This window comes from Calliphora vicina, chromosome 2 (assembly GCF_958450345.1).
Source record: "Calliphora vicina chromosome 2, idCalVici1.1, whole genome shotgun sequence".
NCBI lineage: Eukaryota > Metazoa > Arthropoda > Insecta > Diptera > Calliphoridae > Calliphora > Calliphora vicina.
Genome location: NC_088781.1, coordinates 45,965,216 through 45,984,970, shown reverse-complemented (window position 1 = coordinate 45,984,970; position 19,755 = coordinate 45,965,216). Strand labels below are relative to the sequence as shown.

Genomic DNA, 19,755 nt, shown 5'->3' with positions numbered 1-19,755 from the left:
AACTCCATTTAAAAAAAAAGTACAGCGTTAGAAGCTAGTAGAAGTTACTAAAAAATTTAATTTAATATACATACACATTATCAACCATTAACTCCATTTTAAAAAAAGTACAGTGTTAGAAGAAGCTTCGAAGAAGCTAGTAGAAGTTACTAAAAAAATTTAATTTAATATTTTAATACATATATGTACATACACATATCAACCCGTTTTTAAAAATTAAAATAAAAGATTAAAAAAGATATTTAGATATTTATCTAGTTTTTTTTACGTTTTTGTTGTTACTCGAACCAAGAACAACTTAATTTTGGAAGTAACTGCTCGCTTCAGAGAAGAACCTTTGTGATTTCCAGGTAAGATTAAGTGATTAAGATTCAGTTTGTGAACTTTTTTAATAATAAAATAAAATTTGTGTTCAAATGCATTTCAAATGCATTTTCTGAAATACATAGGAAAATTTTAAGCTATTGGAGCCTTGGAATCGAAAAGTTCATTTGCTGAAAGTGGATTTTTAATAAAAAATACCGACCACAAATACGTTACGAACTACAGCAAGCCATTTACTTTTTAGCCGATTCCAAGGCGATAGTGGGCAAAACAATTTGAAACATGTTTTGGAAAACATAATTTCATATACATATTTTTATTTTTTCAATTAATTTTTTCTTTTTAATGTCTAATTTTACATGACCTACTGAAAAAAAATTTAGATTTTATATACACATTCACACAAAAAATTTTATTTGGTGTTTGATTACACAAGTTATTGATTGAATTACCAAAGTAATTAAAACAAATTTAAATTTCTTATAAACACAGAAAAAATTATTTCTTAAACATTTTCAATTAATCGATTTATAAGAAATTTAAATTTGTTTTAATTACTTTGGTAATTCAATCAATAACTTGTGTACTCAAACAGCAAATAAAATTTTTTTGAGTGAATGTGTACATTTAAATTTAAATTTTATTTTCAGTAGGTCTTTTAAAATAAGACATTAAAAATAAAAAAATAAAAAAAAAAATTATATGAAATATGTTTTCCAAAGAAGAAATGTTCAAATTGTTTTGCCCACTATCACCTTGGAATCGGACGAAAAGTAAATGGCTTGATGTAGTTCGTTGTTGGTAAAGAATTGGTGATCAGTATTTTTATTACAAATGCAGTTTCAGGAAATGAACTTTTCGATTCCAAGGCCAATAATTTAAAATGTTTCTATGTATTTCAGATAATGCATTTGAAATGCATTTTGAGTTTCATAAAATATTAGATTACATCTATTTTATTGTAAATGTAGATATTTGTTTAATTATTGTATTACAAATCTATTTATCCAAATCATCCACGCTTTTATGCATTCTGCATAAAAGCGTGGATGATTTGTAACCACTATTAATTACGGTTTTGAAATTTTTGATTCAAATATTAATCAATAATTTTTACCATAATCAAATACTAGAGTAATTCATTTGATTACATATGTCCTTGACTTTCTTTCTATAATTTCAAACAACTACAGTAATTGAATAAACAATTTTTGTCATTGGTTGAACTTTAATAAAAAAAAGTAATTGAAAATGTGATTTTCGTAATTGAATTTACATTTCAGTTTTTTCTGTGAATCGATAAATTGAAAATGTTTAAGAAATAATTTTTTCTGTGTTGTAACAACAGACCAAAATTTGAAAATTAAAAAAAATGGCAGAGAATAATAAGAATAATGCATTGTGGAGCCAGTTTCTGGAAATATACCAGGCCCATCCAGCTCTGTGGCAGTTTAAGATGGACCATTCTGCCGACGCCAAAGAAAAAGGGATCAGCCTGCTGATTCAAAAGATGAAAGAGGTGAATCCTGAGGCAAACCGGGTGATTGTTTTAAAGAAAATCAACACATTTAAAGCAGCATATAAAAAAGAAGCCACAAAGGTAAAAAATAGCATGAGGTCAGGGTCATCAAAAGAGGATCTTTACAGACCTAAATTGTGGTATTTTGAGCAGTTGAAGTTCTTGGACGAGACTGAGGGTAACGCCATCGGAGTAACGTCCGTAGAAAACGATATGGTAAGTAGAAATGAACCTTACTACATACATACAGATTAAGCGCTTCTGTTGTTGGAGTAGATATTGAATATTAAGGATTTGTTTAATTTTTTGTACTAAAAATCGATTTTCGGTGAGAAGTATGAGTTATCATTGGTAGCAAATGTAAGATACTTAAAAAAATGCTTTCGAAGTTTAAAACCGTTTTCAAAGATTTTGAAACGCCCTCAAAATATTGAGTTTTTTTTTGAAAAAACTGTTTTAGGGTAGGTCGTAGTACCGATTTTAAAATTTTAAACAATTATGGATAGGCAAAGAATTAAGCTTTCATAAAATATATGCATAAAATGTATATTCAAAATTATGCAAGTTTTTATAAACCACTTAGGTTTCTGACAATGAGTTAGGTCTTTGACATGAGAGTTTCCGCTCTTATCTATTCTCTATGGCTTGAAATATATAATTTTAGTTTCATGTATATATTAAGGGAATTCATTTAAAAAAAAGGATAATTACACTCAGACTTTTTTACACTTTTAGACAACAAACACATGAAAAAAAATTCCACCAAAAATTTTATTTTTTTGTTGAATTTTCAAATGTTCAAAAATATTTGAAATTTTCAAGGAAAATTTCTTTATGATTTTCAACTGCAAAATGAGAAAATATGCGCGAAATTGATTCAATTTGTTTAAGAGAATGAGATGCTTTAATGTTTATGGATGTTTTATTATGTTTAATAATATTTTTAAGTTTCATACATATATTGTTGATTTATCTTAAAATATTGGCCAATATATTATGAATTTTTTTGATATAATACAATTATACAATATATGTAATACAATTATAATGCAATTTATTATAAAATATTATAAAATTTACGTAAAAAAGCAAAAATTTTCGTCAATAAAATGAATAAATATGAAATTGTACATTATGTACAATTTTATAATATTTATGAACATGTGTTAATCTGAATGAAAAAAGTTTGGGAAAAAAGTCATGTTCAATTAATAATATTTATTACAAAATTCATTCCAATTATGAATTAACTTTTTCTGTGTACTATTTTATCCGTTTTATTCCAGTCATTTGATAAGACCCAAAAAAAAAAAAATAATGATGGAAATTCACGAAAGGACAAACTTTTAGCAGCGGCCTCAAAATTACTGCAGAGAGATGAAGAAAGTGAAGAAGACTCCCTGGAAGAAGATTATATGTTCAAATGGTGGTACCTCAAATTCAAGAAAATTCCAGCGGGAGCACAGCGTGAACTTGTAACAAAAGTATATCTAGATATTGCAATTCACTGCAGCCAGGGAGGTTCAATTAATAATTTGCAAGTGAAACAAATTCAAGACATTCTGTACGCTTCCAACGTTCCAACGGATGCTTCCAATATTTTAGAAGAAAAATAATTTTAAAAACCAACGTTAATTATTATTCACCCCTATCGGCAATAACATGTGAAATTTTGTTCCCATGAAATATTCATTTCCCTCGAAGGGAAAATTGCTATCGGGAATATCATGATGAACTTTACATTCACAATAGTTGATTTTGTTCGTAACAGCTGTTTATTGTTTACAAAATTCCATCTAAAAATTTCACAACAAGGGGAATTTTTTCACGTGAACAAAGTTGATGAACGAAAAAAGGAAAAGGGAAAATATTTCATGTGAAATGTTGATTCGCGATAGGGGTGATTATCATTATTTTTATTGTTTAAATTCAGAAAATAAAAATATTGTGGGAATTGTAGGAATATGTTTTAATTACAATTTAATTTAACTGTAATGCCTTCATTATTATTAGTTATGAATGGACAACAGCAGATTTTGAAATGGGTGCTCCATTGGGACGTGGCAAGTTCGGGCGTGTTTATTTGGCTCGCGAACGTGTAAGTCATTATATGGTGGCCATGAAAGTGCTGTTCAAGGAAGAGTTGCGCAAGGGCAATGTACAGCGACAGGTTTTAAGAGAAATTGAAATTCAATCCAGACTAAAACATCCACATATTTTGCGTTTGTTGACATGGTTTCATGATCAGGAACGTATTTACATGGCCCTAGAGTTGGCCTCACAGGGAGAGGTATATACACTTTTGCGAGGTTCCCCTAATAATCGTTTTGATGAGCCCCGGGCTGCTAAATATACTTATCAAGTGGCTGATGCCTTGCACTATTGCCATTTGAATAAGGTAATACATCGGGATCTAAAGCCGGAGAATATTTTGCTGACGGCATCGGATGATGTAAAGTTGGCGGATTTTGGATGGTCGGCACATACCATATCGAATAAGTTTGTTTTAGATATTACATAGTTTGCTCAAATAATGAAGTTTTTTATTCCTTAAACTATTTTTCTTTCAGACGTAAAACTTTCTGCGGCACTTTGGACTATATACCACCCGAAATGGTAGATGGTCGTACATACGATGATGCGGTCGATCAATGGTGTTTGGGCATTTTATGCTATGAATTTCTAGTGGGAGCTGCTCCCTTCGAATCAAATGATACCGATAAAACCTATGAGAAAATTCGACGTGTCGAAGTGAATTATCCTCCACATTTAACGGTTGGTGCTAAAGATGTCATATCGAAATTATTACTTGCCACCGGAAATGGTTGATGGTCGCATCTATGACGATTCTGTTGATCAATGGTGTTTGGGTATTTTGTGCTATGAATTTTTAGTCGGTGCCCCACCTTTCGAATCCAACAACAACGAGATGACCTATGAAAAGATACGACGTTTGGAAGTATATTATCCGAATTATTTGTCAGTTGGTGCCAAAGATATTGTTTCGAAATTATTGCGTAAATCCGGCAGTTCTCGTCTAACTTTAGTGGATGTTATGCAACATCCTTGGGTTAAATACAATATGGAAAAACGTAATGCTCAACTTGAACAAATGATTGCGAAACCGAAACCCGAAAATAAAGTTTGTATGCAAATTTAAGTAATAGATTTGCTTTCTCTAAACTGTATAATTGAATCTTGTTAATTGCATTTAATTAAAATACATTATTTATGTTTAAAGTTAAGAATAAAATATTGAAATATTATGTGTAATTTAAAAGTGTTATTAATTTTTTTTGTTTTAACCCAGATATGCCCATTGCTTGAGCTTGATCATTTTAAAATTACTTTTATATCATGGTAGAACCAACCAGGTACAATTATTAGGGAGAGTTTTCAATATTTACCCCTACAACGTCAAATGACGCATTTACTCTTATCACTTTTTATTTTGTTTTCGCAATGTTTTGCACGTTGTATTAAAACTAACACATATTTATTTGTAAAAAATTTAATTTCAATTGAATATTTCACGAAAAAAAGTAAATACACAAAAATTTGTTTAATTTATTTTTGTCTTAGACATTTCGTTTTGTTTTTTTCTAATTTTCTTTTGTTTCACGTTATAGAGAATGTATAATTGAGAACGTACTTTCTAATAATTGTACCTTGCTTGTTCTGCCATGCTTTTATATTATTTTGGAAGCAAATGAGAAATAAAAAACAGTGCAATTAGTGTTTTTTAAAAATTTATTGAAAAAAGTGGTTTTTTAAGTCGTCCAATATAGAGGACATTGGGGTCACAACAACAAAACTAAAACGCAATAATGAAACATTCATGCATATAACAAGACGTATCCTGTAAACAAGAACTACATGTAGTAAAGTCGGCATATCTGGGTTAAAATCGTTAGTAACAGAAACAATTAAGTTTCTTAAGTGCTTCAAAGTTGAAGATATAAATACTTAAGATCGAATAATTTGAAAATTTGTATGTCCAAACTCAAAAATCATTTATAATATCTTGACAATACAATGGAAACTTTTGCAAATATTCAATTAATAGGTTTAGTATTTTATTAATATATTTGGGGTATTCCAGATTTGGAAATTATGAAAACAATATAATTTCGTGAAAAAACGAGACACATTTACTTTACATGAATCTCTGCTTGAACTACTTATAATTTAAAGGCCTTATTCAAAATCAAATTTTGAATGAAAATTTTATTTTACTAAACTTTGATAAATTTAAAAATATTTATGAATATGGGGGTAAAGTTACGTTTCCGCATACACCGTAATCGGCAACGAAAAAAAGTTCGTTTCAGAACTTTTTCGGTGCCGATTACGGTGTATGCGGAAACGTAGCTTATGCACTGGTAGTTTTATTTTTTGCTTTAATGGACAAAAATCATTGATAAAACTAATTTTCAAACCTGTTGTAGTTTCAAAACTCTTTTTTAATGACTTTTACATAAAAATGTTTGGAACGCAAACAAATCCTGTAACAATCGCAGTTAAGGACCTCATTGATATGGAATTAAAAATAAAGATGAATATATTAAACATTTATAGGCTTTACAAGTACTGAGTGGTTGCAAAATTTGTTTTTGGTTCTACTGCAAATTGCTTGGGAATACATGAACGCAAACCGAGATTACTTATACAATAAACTTAGAGTTAAGAACAATTTTAACCCTTTCGGCTTTAATGCGGGAATTCCCGTCATTCACTAGTCCTTAAAAAAACTAATGACTGGAATTCCCGCTGATATTCACAACAATTTTTTTAACTATTACAGCTGATTTTTGTTTTTTCTTTGGACGTAGTGAGAGTTGCTATAGTGCTAAAATACTTACTCTGAGAAACAAAACTCAATTCAACAAATTCTTATTGGAAAAATGTTTGGGAGAAAGATGTACGTTTTTGGTTTTTTTGTTGTGTAAAAACGTCCACCATAAAATATATTGCGGGAATTCCCGTCAAACGTCCATAAGAAATACATGTACGTAAAATTAGTTGAGTTTCTGAGTGCAATCAGTTTGATAAACTAATTTACTGATAAAAAAATTATAAAAAATAATTTTTGTAACGGTTTTATAACGTATTTTTCTTAAAAAATGGAAAATAAAGTGGGTGTCTGAATTATTAGAAGATTCTGAAGAGGAAATGTCATTGGATGATGACTTAACAGGATATTCAAGCTCTAACGACACCGGCGATGTAAGGGATGATAATGGTGAGCTAGGTGAATCTGATCAAGAAGATTCTTATCAGGAGGATGAAAAAAATTGGAAAATAATGATACCAAAAGCGACCTAAAATAATTTTTCTTGAAACATCAAAAGATGAAATGCTTAAATTTTTGGGCTTGTGCCTCCTACAGGGCCAGAACAGAAAACCATCCATTAAAAAATGTTTTCAAAAAATAAATTGTACTACCAACTAGTATTTGCGGCTGTTATGTCTGGAAGACGTTTCCAGCAAATTCTAAGATGCTTTAGTTACCACGAGTCATATGAGCAAGTTAAATGGACGGGAAAGCTGGAAAAAGTAATACCGCTTTTGAATTTAGTTTTAAGAAGTTTTAGAAATAACTACAGACCTAATAAAGAATTGTCCTTAGATGAGTCTCTAATGCTTTTTAAAGGAAGACTATCGTTTAAGCAATACAATAAAGGGACACGTGCTAAGTACGGCATAAAGTTTTATGAACTTACATCAAATGATGGCTACATTTTAAATGCTGAAATTTATGCAGGAAAAGTTATAGAAGATACGATAGGATCGAAAACAAAAACTGTAGTCTTGAAACTTATGGATCCATTTCTTAACCGTGGCCACCATTTATTTATGGATAACTACTACAACAGCGTTAAAATGTCTCAAACGCTACTTCATTACAAAACCCACACCACGGGTACCTTACGTTTTAATCGCAAGCCAAATCCTAAATGTATAACCACTAAAAAACTAAAGAAGGGAGAAATGATTTGGAGAAGAACTGGAAATGTTTACGTTACAAAATGAAGGACAAACGCGATGTTTTATCCATAACTACGGCACATCACACATGTCTTATCGAAGTATCCAATAGAAGAGGCCAAAAGCAGATGAAATCAATAGACGTTGTTGCTTATAATGAAAATATGGGAGGAATTGATCGATCCGACCAACTATTATCATATTATTCTAGTCCAAGAAAAACTATTAGATAGTATAAAAAGGTCCTGTTTCATATCCTGGATATGGCTGTGTGGAATTCTTTTTTTAAAGCAAGGATCTCGTGAATTACATATCAAGGACGTCATCTAAAGCCACAAGGAGAATCTCCTTCAATAGATTTGAGTACTCAGCACTTCCCATAATTTTTAGTTTAAAATTATCATTTAATGTTAGCATAAAAGTATAGTTTTTAATAAAAAATAAAAGATACCTTTTTAAAAAAACTTTTTTATTTTTCTTCATATTAATGACGGCATGTCCCGCAATTATATTCTGGGAGCTAAATAAACTTCATAAAACTAAATGACGGGAATTTCCGTCCTTAAGGAATTCCCGCCTTTTGTTATACACTGCTACATATATCATTGAAAAATTAAATGTGTGAATTCCCGTCATCGCGGGAATTCCCGTCATTTGATCCACAGTCAAAAAAAAATTATTAAACGATAAAAAAGCGGGAATTGCCGCTCTTAATTTTTATATGAAAAAAATATGTGATTCTCTTGGTAGCTACAGCTAAATTCATGTGCGGCCGAAAGGGTTAAAAAACTGCTCCTGGTGAGCTGACCTAAGCGCAATGAACTTCGGAACTAGCTTATCCCCACCATAATACATATAATTTTCGGAATTATACATTATTCGAAAATGGTAATTTTTAAATTCTTCGAATAATTATGCATAAGAAAATATAGTTGTACCTAAATTTTGATGCGATTTAAAGATATTTTGTTTTTAAACTTCATATTTTACATCTACGTCAATTTTACATCAAAAATATTCTAAATTTAGTTAAAAAATCATCACTGTTTACAACGTCAAAAGTCAAAGTTGCATTTTGAAAATAATACGATCTGGTAGCACTTTGATATGGCAGCACTTCAATTTATTTTAAAAATTTGCACTTTGAGTGCAAAATTGTTACATTACTTTTGTGGTGTTGTTCGTGGTCGTACTTGTTCCTCGCTTTGCAAATAACATAAATTTGATTAAAAGTAAGTAGTAAATATAAAAAAAGTTAAAGAAAATCATTAATAATACAAATAAAAGAATAAAGAAATAGAAGTGTGAAAAAATATTTAGAAGAACAATTGAAAACTTATTTACTTTTCTAATAGAGAAAAAATAGAAATTAAAAATTACAAAAGTGATTTCATAACCTAGAAAAAAACGACCAAAAGGCAGCAGAAAAAATGTGATGTGTGTATACGAGTATAAATGTGTGTGTGCTCTGCAGATGAAAAAAACTATTAAATTGAAAGAAAATTTCCCCTAAATGGAAAATGGTGAAAATCACATCATATTTTCTAAACATTTTATCAATTGAAGAAAGAAATATTAATTTTAGCCTAAAAACGCAATGTGTTTTATTATTGCTAATTTGCAGTAATTGATTAAAGTGCGAATTTTGAAATACAAATTTATCTACATATTCTATCCACCGGCTAATTTGTGCGGTGAAATGTCAAACTCCAATTATAAAAAAATTAATGAATTCGACTCTGCTGTCACTTTGCATAAGTTCTCCCGGCTGCGACCATTTCAAACCAACTCAATATATTTTTCCCAGAGTTTGAAGATTACAGATATGTTAGGATTTTTTGCATTTTTTCATACCCACAAAAATTGTACATGTTTGTATGTGTAGTGTTAATTTTGCTGCTAAATGCGCTGCCAACGCAGGCCTCTTCAAATTAACAGAGAAAAAAAAGACTAGTTCATTGCGCCAATTACGTAACAGCCGTTTTTCACTTTTTATTCCACAGAAGAAAAGGAAATTATTTTTCTAATTTTCTTTTAATTTAAATGTTATTTAAAATAAGTTGTTTTTTAATTAATTGTTAAATTGGTTAGTAAACATGATAATTATAAAATAATTATAGGCATCTGTTTTTGAGAATGTTCCAGAATATTTTCGACAAAATTTTTGAGAATATCCAAATCATGTGAATCTCTTTTCTTTGATAAATTTCGCACCTTTTTATTTATTGTCTATTTCTTATCTTCTGCTAATCTTTTTCTCATTTGTTTGTTTTTAATGTTTATTGTTCTTTAATCATTTAGGTTAATTTTTTTTTTTTATTTTTTGTTGTTTTTATTATCTGCTAATATTATAGTAATATTCAAATGTATTTTGATAATGTGTCATACAACTGCTGGTTATAATTTATCATTTTGCCCTTTCATTTTGTCTGTATTTGATAGTGATGATCATCAGATCTGATTGTCAGTTATTAATATCAATTTATTTTAGTATGTTTTTCTGTATCTTGTTGTTGAGAATATATATAGATATGAACAATATTGTGTTATGTAAAAAGATTTGGAATAATTTGTGAAAAATATGGCTAACCGCCAGTATCACAATGTCTAGTTATGTTTTAACCTATAGTTATACTGCCAGTTTTCATACAAACATTTTAACCTACAGTATAACTATAAGTTAACATATAAACAGACATCGTGTTAATGGGGGTGATAGTAGAATTGTTGTTGTACATATGGTTTACATAATTTTACTAAAGTTAAATCAATATTATAGTATGATTATTTCAATATACTAGAACAGAGTTTTTTGACTTACGCCCACACCTACTTTTCAATATGCAGATGATGGGTTAAGAAACTTTCACAAATTGAGTGCGAATATAGGTGGCTGAGCCTACCCCGTATAGTTACCAAATTTTTACCAGAGCATCCTTTTATTCTGACCATTTTTTTTTGTTGTCACTCCAAAAATATCCTAGATAATGGAATCCAAAATTCAAATATTCGATATCGTCACCTGAAATGTAACAACCAAAAAATTTTGGTACTGTGCATCAAGACACACGTCTTCACAAAGTTTTAGCTTTCTACATATTTTTAAAAATAACGACTTTATTAAAGAAAGAAAATCATATTTGTGGTTACAACACTTTTAATTTTTTAATGTTTTTTCAAAAGTGATAATAGGCCATTTTGCATTTTAGGTGACGATATGTTGCTTTTATGTGGATTTTCTTCTGATTTGGTTAATAAATACATTTTATATGAGACATAAAACATAAAATATTAGATTGTGCAAAAACTCTAAATTTTCTATTTTTATCCCTATAATTTTTGGAAAAATATCGTTTTTACACGAAATAGTCAGATTAAAGGTATGCTTTTTTATAATAATTTTATTCACAAGATATCAGGCTTTCATTTAATATATCATTCGGAATTTGGGCAGTCAGAACTTCGGTTTAACTGATCAAAGATTAACTGGGTTGTTAAATGCAGTGTATATACTAAACAGGAGCTACATTTGTAACTTTGAGCTAAAACTCTCTTACAGGCAAATCAATAAATAACGAATAACTTCATTACAATATTTTTAACTAAAAAATCTCTATTCGAAAATAATTAAGTTATATTAAAAAAAAAATCTCCCATATAAATGTGCATCGGACCTACAATTTATTTATGAATTCTTAGTCATTTATAAATGATACTCCCCTAAACAGTTTCAAATTATAAACAATTTGTAAATAGCTTTTGAATAAAACCAATTTGCATTGTTTAAAAGCCAAACAAATTTTGGCAAATTAATGAAAAATATGCAATTTTTATTTTTACATCATTATTGGTGATGATTGTCCCTAACATAATGCTGTGACGTCACAATAAATGCAAAAATCAATAACATTGAAGCATTTGTCAGCACTGCACCTAAAAAGGGGGTTGAAGAGGCGTGGGGGGTTTTCGTCAGTGTAACAATTTTGTTTTTGTTTCAGTTGGCCTGTGGTGTATACAGGACAGCTGTTGTCTCTAATACATAATATGCAGGGTGAAAATCAACAATGCAATACAATTCACCCCTTAGAAATAGTGGAAATAGGAAAATAAAATGAAAATATCGAAACGCAAAAGATAGCACCGAAAGTACATAGTAGTTTACAATATTTATATTTGTTGGCACAGTTGGTTGTCTTTCGTTGGTCTTCGTTCGCAAGGTGGTGCAGAACAAAAATTGTTGAATTTTAAAAAAAAAAATCGAAAACAAATAGTGAAAGTAATTAAGCTATAAAGCAATAAATAAAAGTACGTTAAACAAAGAACTTATAAATAAATTGTAATAAACACAATTTGTGTTTTATATTTGTTAAATGTAAAAAAATAAATCCTAAACCCACTTGTGTGACCTTAAAACTACAAAAGAACCAAAATTTATTAAACACTAAACAATCATTCCATTACGCTTAAAATATAAAATTATTATAACCATGTAAATAGTATAAAAAAAACAAAGAAAGAAAAATGTTTGTTTAAATTAAAGTTGTGTAACAATTTACTCTACACCCAAAAATTATACTACGTTTAACCAAACCTATACAGTATTACAATTATGACCACTTCATCTTCAGTGGATTCAAATCAAAATATTATAAAAGATAAGAAATCAACACCCTTGCGTATTTTAGCCACATTTTACTTTCAACCTTCTTCTTGGTTTTCAGCTAGAAATGTTAATACTAGAAAATTCAATAAAGATTTGTTAATTTACCAAGATGAGGATTACAGTAATGAGGCAAGTGTGTATGGTTTTTGTTAAGGGTTTCTTAATATAGTAAAATACACATACTATATACTATATATTATTTTTCTTTAAAAGTTTTTTGTTTTCCTATATAATTGATTGGCTTGATTACATCATCATTATCATCTTCTTCTCCTTTTTTTTCATTAGCTGCAAACTATGAAAATCACAAATTTTTGATGTGCTTTAAAATTTTTAATTTTTTCTTCTGTCCCTGAGCAAAAAAGATAAAATGAAATATGTACTCGTTTGTATGTTGTTGGATAGTTTTGTTTTTGTTGTTTTTCAAATAATATAAGAATAGTTTGAGAATTTCTTTAAAAGAAAGAAATATATTTTTTTTCCATTTACTCTCTCTAGCTTATTTCATACATATTTTAGTTGCTGTTGTTTTACAACAACACCTTTCATAATTGCTAAATATTCTTCAGTATCGTTGTTGTGCACTTAAAAATACAAATATTTGTTTTTTTATATTTTGTGGTCTTTGTTTTATTTTTATTATTTTATTTAACCCTAAATAGGGTTGGGTTTTTTTTTTATTTACTTAGTACTTTCTCTACACACTAGTAAGAGTTAGTTTTTTTAGAACGTGATGAAATCCTTAAACTTGTCACAAATTTAGACGTGGTGTAATAAATGATGCTGTTATTGATTTCAGTTCTGTCAATTTTACTGGCATTACCATTATGTTTATGAAATTGCCATACAAGAAACTTCTTGAGGAATTTTGTTTGTTTTTTTGTCCGGTATTTTTGTGAAAAGTCTGCCAGTGCATAAGTTTCATCATACATCAAACAACAGGTGTATTTTTTATACAATTTTACCTAAATTTTATCGCTCGTTCTTTTGCATTGGGATCTGGAACTTTATACGACTTCAACCTAGCATTAGCTTTGGCTCTGCGCTCAAAAGAATTAGAGCATTTAACTTTACGAGCTGCTATACTGATAGAAGTGTTCGGGTGCTCTTCAAAATAGCTGTTCGACTTCTTTTGCCTTACCAATATCTGTTAGACCTTTTTTCTTCTTCCTGATCCAGGTTTCATTTCAATGTTTAAGTCTTCCTTACGTTGTTTTATGTCATTGGAAACAAAGTGGCGATGAACCTTTAGATCTTTTGCTATTTTTTTTTTGAAAGTACATATTGGATACTTTTTTTGAAAAATTTTAAATATTTGCTCATGTACTTTTATTTCGGTGACCATTTTGACCGAACAGTTGAAAATTAATCATTTAGGAAGATTATATCTGTCATATTTTTAAAAACTAACGTGATTCAAAAAATATCGAGAAATATATATATTTTTTCTGATTTAAAATATCTTAATTGAATTTTTGTAAACGTTTTGCTACTCTTATACTATTTGGTGTTAATAAATAATTATTATCACGTGTTAAATTTTATGAGTTGTTTAAAGAATTATAAGTTTTGCATGGTTGGCTGTGTGTTCTGCTACATATTTTTTCAGTTTATATTATTTTGTTGTGGCTAAAAAGAATTTTATATAAGAAAATTTCATATATGAGTAAACATTTCATAAAATATGACCCTATTCGCTGAAATTAAATACAAAAAACAAAAACAAAGAAATATATGTAATAGAAAAACATTTGGATTTACATGAAATGTATAAAATAAAACTTAAAAGTTTCATTGACTATTACCGGCTATATACTATACTTACTTAAATAAAAAAACGTTTACACATAGATTTTTATATTCTTTACACACACTGAATATTTTATTGAAAAAAATTTATCTACAACAGACACACACGCCAGACATCATTGCATTTACGTTCATTGACCTGTTGTAGTCTTTTTCAAATGTCTAAAATAAAACCTGAAATTTGTAAATTTACCAAAACACGTTGTGTTTTAGAGAGAGCGAGTGAAAAAAAAAATAAAATATTAACGTCATCATCAACTTCCTATAATTTTTCTAATACTCATTGTCGTATTGGGTGTATAAACGTTTTGTTAAACTTATTTAATTATTTTTTTAATTGTTGACTAATTTTAGTTACATGTGCTGTTTGCAAATCACTCATTATCATGCGTGTTTTATCTGATTTTGCTTTGTATCTATTCTTTTCGAACTGCTGACATTTACTTTCCAAATATTTAAGTAAATGTATCAAAAGTTTTTCTTTTATTTTTATTTCTTTTCTGATAAGCATTAGTAAAATGTTTGTATATTGATTAAAACATTTCTGGTATTAATTTAAAAATAGCAAACTCCACAGTTTAAAGATATTTTATCAGTTGAAAATTATTAAATTGAAATTATTCGTGTTTCTGAATCAGGCCATAATTAAATATACATAGATCGGAAACTGTAATGTCAAAGACCTAACTCAGTTGTCAAAAAGATAAGTGGTGAGAATGAATTAGTAAAAAAAGCTATGTGAAAACAAAAACAACACTCGTATGTTGAGTAATTTTTTAATTTTTTCTAGTTTACGTTCTATGTGTATTTCTCTATGAATCAGGCCCTTAATATTGATTCTACTCAAATTGAGTGAATCACTCAACAATTTTCAGTTTTATTATAAATTTCTTACTATATTTAACAGAAAATCGTTAAAATTCCAGTTCGTAATAGAATTTTATTTCATAAATTGAGGTTTCGGTAGACAAATTTATAGAAATTCTTTTGTGTAACACTCACTTCATTCCAATGTCTTCTATATACACTTGAGTGTCCCGTAGGATAAAATTTTGTAGAAATATAGCCATCGTCTGACAAAACAGTAGATTCTCAAAAACAGAGATCCTTGGTCATTCAAATATACACATTAAAAAAATATTGGGAGAAAACTAAAATTTTCCTTTCAAATTTATTAAAGGGTAGCTTTAATTTTCTGATAATGTCAAATAAAGTACATACTCTCAAGGATAAACAATTGGAATTGCTAAACTTTAGCTAATGAAAATAAATAAAACGCATCAAATGTCGAATATTAGATACATTTGTAGATACACATAATTTCCTATTAATTTTTTTCGTCCTCTTTAAACAAAATATTTTATTTTTATTTTGAATCATCAGTTGTAACATTCTGAACCCTATAAAATAAAAAGATGAGGGATTAAAAGTTTTATTATTTTTAAAATTTAATATTTCTATTTACCACCAATTTTTTTTTAACATTAAAAAAACAATAAGTAATTTTTAAAAAATATAGTTTTATTAAATTAACGTTTTTTTTCTATTTTGTTTTTTTTAGATGGCTCCTCCATCATTCTCTGATTTGGGTAAACAAGCTCGTGATATCTTCGGCAAAGGTTATCACTTCGGTTTGTGGAAGTTGGACTGCAAAACCAAGACTGCCTCCGGCATTGAATTCAGCACTGGCGGTCAATCCAATCAAGAATCCGGCAAAGTTTTCGGTTCTTTGGAAACCAAATACAAAGTCTCCGATTACGGTTTGACTTTGACCGAAAAATGGAACACAGACAACACTCTCTTCACTGAGGTTGCCGTACAAGACAAATTACTCGAAGGTTTGAAATTGTCTTTCGAGGGTTCATTCGCTCCCCAGTCTGGCAACAAATCTGGCAAATTCAAGGTTGGTTACGGCCATGAAAATGTCAAGATCGATTCGGATGTCAACGTTGACTTGAACGGTCCATTGATCAATGCCTCAGCTGTTTTGGGTTATGAAGGTTGGTTGACTGGTTACCAAACCGCTTTCGATAGCAAGAACGCCAAGTTGACCGCCAACAACTTTGCCTTGGGCTACACCACAAAGGACTTTGTCTTGCATACAGCTGTGTAAGTATAATAATTGAGAATAACACTAAAATAATGGAGAAATCAGTATTTAATTAATTTGGTGTGTGTTTTTTTAATTTTAGCAATGATGGTCAAGAATTCAGCGGCTCCATCTTCCAAAAGTGCTCCGACAAAATCGATGTTGGTGTACAATTGTCCTGGACCTCTGGTACCAACAACACCAAATTCGGTTTGGGTGGTAAATACCAATTGGACCATGATGCCGCTTTGCGCGCCAAGGTCAACAACAACTGCCAAGTTGGTTTGGGTTATCAACAAAAATTGCGTGATGGTATTACACTCACTCTTTCCACTTTGATCGATGGCAAGAACTTCAATGCCGGTGGCCACAAGATCGGTGTCGCTTTGGAATTGGAAGCCTAAACCACCACCAATTCTTAAGTTTTTTTTTAAATTAATACTAACACTACCAAATAAAAAAAACAAACAACAACAAAACCAACCAACTCCGTTCTTTTGTTCACAAAATAATACAACATCAAAAACAACATCTTTCAAAAATTAAGTGTGTTAAGAAAGAAAGAAACAACATCTCAGCAATATACAACAACAGCAACAAATTACACTTATATTAAATTAATAATGTTAAAAATTATTTAAACAAAATTAATAAGAAAAAAAACAAACAAAAAACATCCAACAAAAATTCTAAAGCTCAGTTTTTCTTTGTGCAACATTTGCGAAAACAGTAGAACAACATTTGAATATAGTTTTAAAACGAAAAAAAAAACAAAAAGACATCCTAGACTCAAACACATCCCCTCCTCCTCTCCTTTTATTTTATTTAAACTGCCTACAACTTGTTAAGAATTGCAATAATAATAATACATACCTAATTATATTTTAAACTAAGTGGCGCAGTTGTTTTTAAGATCTTATTTGAAACAAGCAAAAATTAAATATATTTGCAGAGCAACGTCTTTGTGCATTTAAAGTTATTTCATGGCAAATTTAATGAGGTTTCTACTGGGGGTGTTCCAAAAACAGCAATACTGAATTCTTTTATATGGTAAATTTTTACGAAATCTCTCCCAGTTGTTTGTTTACTTTTCCTAAATTCCAGTTTAATGAAAATACGCACGCAAATATAATTTATTAACAACGATTTAAATAAACAAAATCCTAAATATATTTCGTCAATATTTTTTTATTAAACTGCAAAATAACTTAATCTAGTGTTTATAAAAGTGCCATTTTTAATAGTTCTTAAAAATTAAAAACTACTTCTGTCCAGCCATTTTTGCCAATTGATTATTACGTATTTCCATGTTCTGTTTAATCCAAGCATGCTGCATTACATCCACTAGCGTAATACGCTCACTAGACGTTTTACGTAATAATTTCGATATGACATCTTTAGCACCAACAGTTAAATATGGAGGATAATTCACTTCGACACGTCGAATTTTCTCATAGGTTTTATCGGTATCATTTGATTCGAAGGGAGCAGCTCCCACTAGAAATTCATAGCATAAAATGCCCAAACACCATTGATCGACCGCATCATCGTATGTACGACCATCTACCATTTCGGGTGGTATATAGTCCAAAGTGCCGCAGAAAGTTTTACGTCTGAAAGAAAAATAGTTTAAGGAATAAAAAACTTCATTATTTGAGCCAACTTCTTAACATCATCTAAAACAAACTTACTTATTCGATATGGTATGTGCCGACCATCCAAAATCCGCCAACTTTACATCATCCGATGCCGTCAGCAAAATATTCTCCGGCTTTAGATCCCGATGTATTACCTTATTCAAATGGCAATAGTGCAAGGCATCAGCCACTTGGTAAGTATATTTAGCAGCCCGGGGCTCATCAAAACGATTGTTTGGAGAACCTCGTAACAGTGTATATACCTCTCCCTGGGAGGCCAACTCTAGGGCCATGTAAATACGTTCCTGATCATGAAACCATGTCAACAAACGCAAAATATGTGGATGTTTTAGTCTCGATTGTATTTCAATTTCTCTTAAAACCTGACGCTGTACATTGCCCTTGCGCAACTCCTCCTTGAACAGCACTTTCATGGCCACCATATAATGACTTACACGTTCGCGGGCCAAATAAACACGACCGAACTTGCCACGTCCCAATGGAGCACCCATTTCAAAATCTGCTGTTGTCCATTCATAACTAATGATAATGAAGGCATTACAAAAAGTTAGATTGTAATTAAAACATTTTCCTACAATTCCCCAATGCCAATTTACTTACGGCTGTCCATACGCTTGATGCTGCATCATTTTTTTACATAAATTTTGAACATAATCTTGATGTTCCTCGGGTACATCTTTCATTAAATGTGGCAAATCAGTTCTATTTGGGGGTTTGGGCTTTGTTTTAAACATTTTAATAGATTTATTTTACGTGTGAAGTTGTATTATTTTCTTAAATTGTCAGTAAAAATCCCGCTTGCGTCCTTTTTTTAAAATAAATTGAAGTGCTGCCAGATCAAAGTGCTACCAGATCGTATTATTTTCAAAATGCAACTCTGACTTTTGACGTTGTAAACAGTGATGATTTTTTTTTAACTAAATTTAGAAGAATATTTGGTATAAATCAAGATCAGCGAAACAGCTTGCATTTTTATAATTTCTTTGGTGTTGATAGCTCTCATAATTAGAAGCACAAAAACGTTAATATTTTTCCCTGCTCTCTTTTAGTTTAAGAGTTATATGAATTTAAAGTCAATACATATAATAGTATATTTCTCATATATTTGGAAAACAAACTGATCGTTATGGGTATCATTGAATAGTGCTTCACAATACCTTTAATATGATATATAATATGGTACAGTTTATTAATATTGTGAACCAAAAATTCCTTTTTGATTTTATATGACAGTACTTCAGAAAATTTTGATATACAGAAAAAGTGATTTTAGCGAAGCCGGTGTTCGATACACCCCAGAACTAAAAGTCCCTTCACCCGGCCGAAGGCCGGCAATACAGAAAATGTGAATATTAACAGAAAAAAAATTATGAAAATAAAAACTGTTACGCGGATCTTGATTTGTTCCGAATATTTTTGATGTAAAATTGACGTAGATGTAAAATATGAAGTTTAAAAACAAAATATCTTTAAATCGGCTCAAAATTTAGGTACAACAATATTTTATGAGATATTTACGATTTCAGATATTTAGTGGATTATGCATTCGAATAATGATCGTTCGATTAATCGAACATTTTCTTAAGCATAATTATTCGAAGAATTTAAAAATTACCTATTCCGAAAATTAAATGTATAATGGTGGGGATAAGCTAGTTCAGAAGCGCATTTCGCTTAGGTCAGCTCACCAGGAGCAGTTTTTAAA

The 19,755-nt window shown here is 29.8% G+C and overlaps 3 protein-coding genes and 1 pseudogene across 3 annotated transcripts; 3 read left to right on the top strand and 1 right to left on the bottom strand.

The window, feature by feature from the left end:
- Window positions 1–1,834: 1,834 nt before the first annotated feature.
- Window positions 1,835–5,078, top strand: LOC135950428 (aurora kinase B-like; annotated as a pseudogene).
- A 1,937-nt stretch (window positions 5,079–7,015) lies between these two features.
- On the top strand, window positions 7,016–7,876 carry LOC135950427 (piggyBac transposable element-derived protein 4-like). The gene is made up of 2 exons (XM_065499970.1): window positions 7,016–7,085; window positions 7,296–7,876. Exons 1-2 carry the CDS (start codon window positions 7,016–7,018, stop codon window positions 7,874–7,876), a joined length of 651 nt encoding a protein of 216 aa, XP_065356042.1.
- Window positions 7,877–8,966: 1,090 nt separating this feature from the next.
- Window positions 8,967–17,371, top strand: LOC135949852 (voltage-dependent anion-selective channel). The gene is made up of 3 exons (XM_065499299.1): window positions 8,967–9,063; window positions 15,865–16,412; window positions 16,496–17,371. Exons 2-3 carry the CDS (start codon window positions 15,865–15,867, stop codon window positions 16,794–16,796), a joined length of 849 nt encoding a protein of 282 aa, XP_065355371.1. The 5' UTR covers window positions 8,967–9,063; the 3' UTR covers window positions 16,797–17,371.
- A 189-nt stretch (window positions 17,372–17,560) lies between these two features.
- Window positions 17,561–18,815, bottom strand: LOC135949850 (aurora kinase B-like). The gene is made up of 3 exons (XM_065499298.1): window positions 18,651–18,815; window positions 18,084–18,569; window positions 17,561–18,005 (listed from the first exon to the last, which is right to left on the bottom strand). The coding sequence occupies exons 1-3, from the start codon at window positions 18,782–18,784 to the stop codon at window positions 17,654–17,656; spliced, it is 972 nt and encodes a 323-aa protein (XP_065355370.1). The 5' UTR covers window positions 18,785–18,815; the 3' UTR covers window positions 17,561–17,653.
- Between the last annotated feature and the right edge of the window lie 940 nt (window positions 18,816–19,755).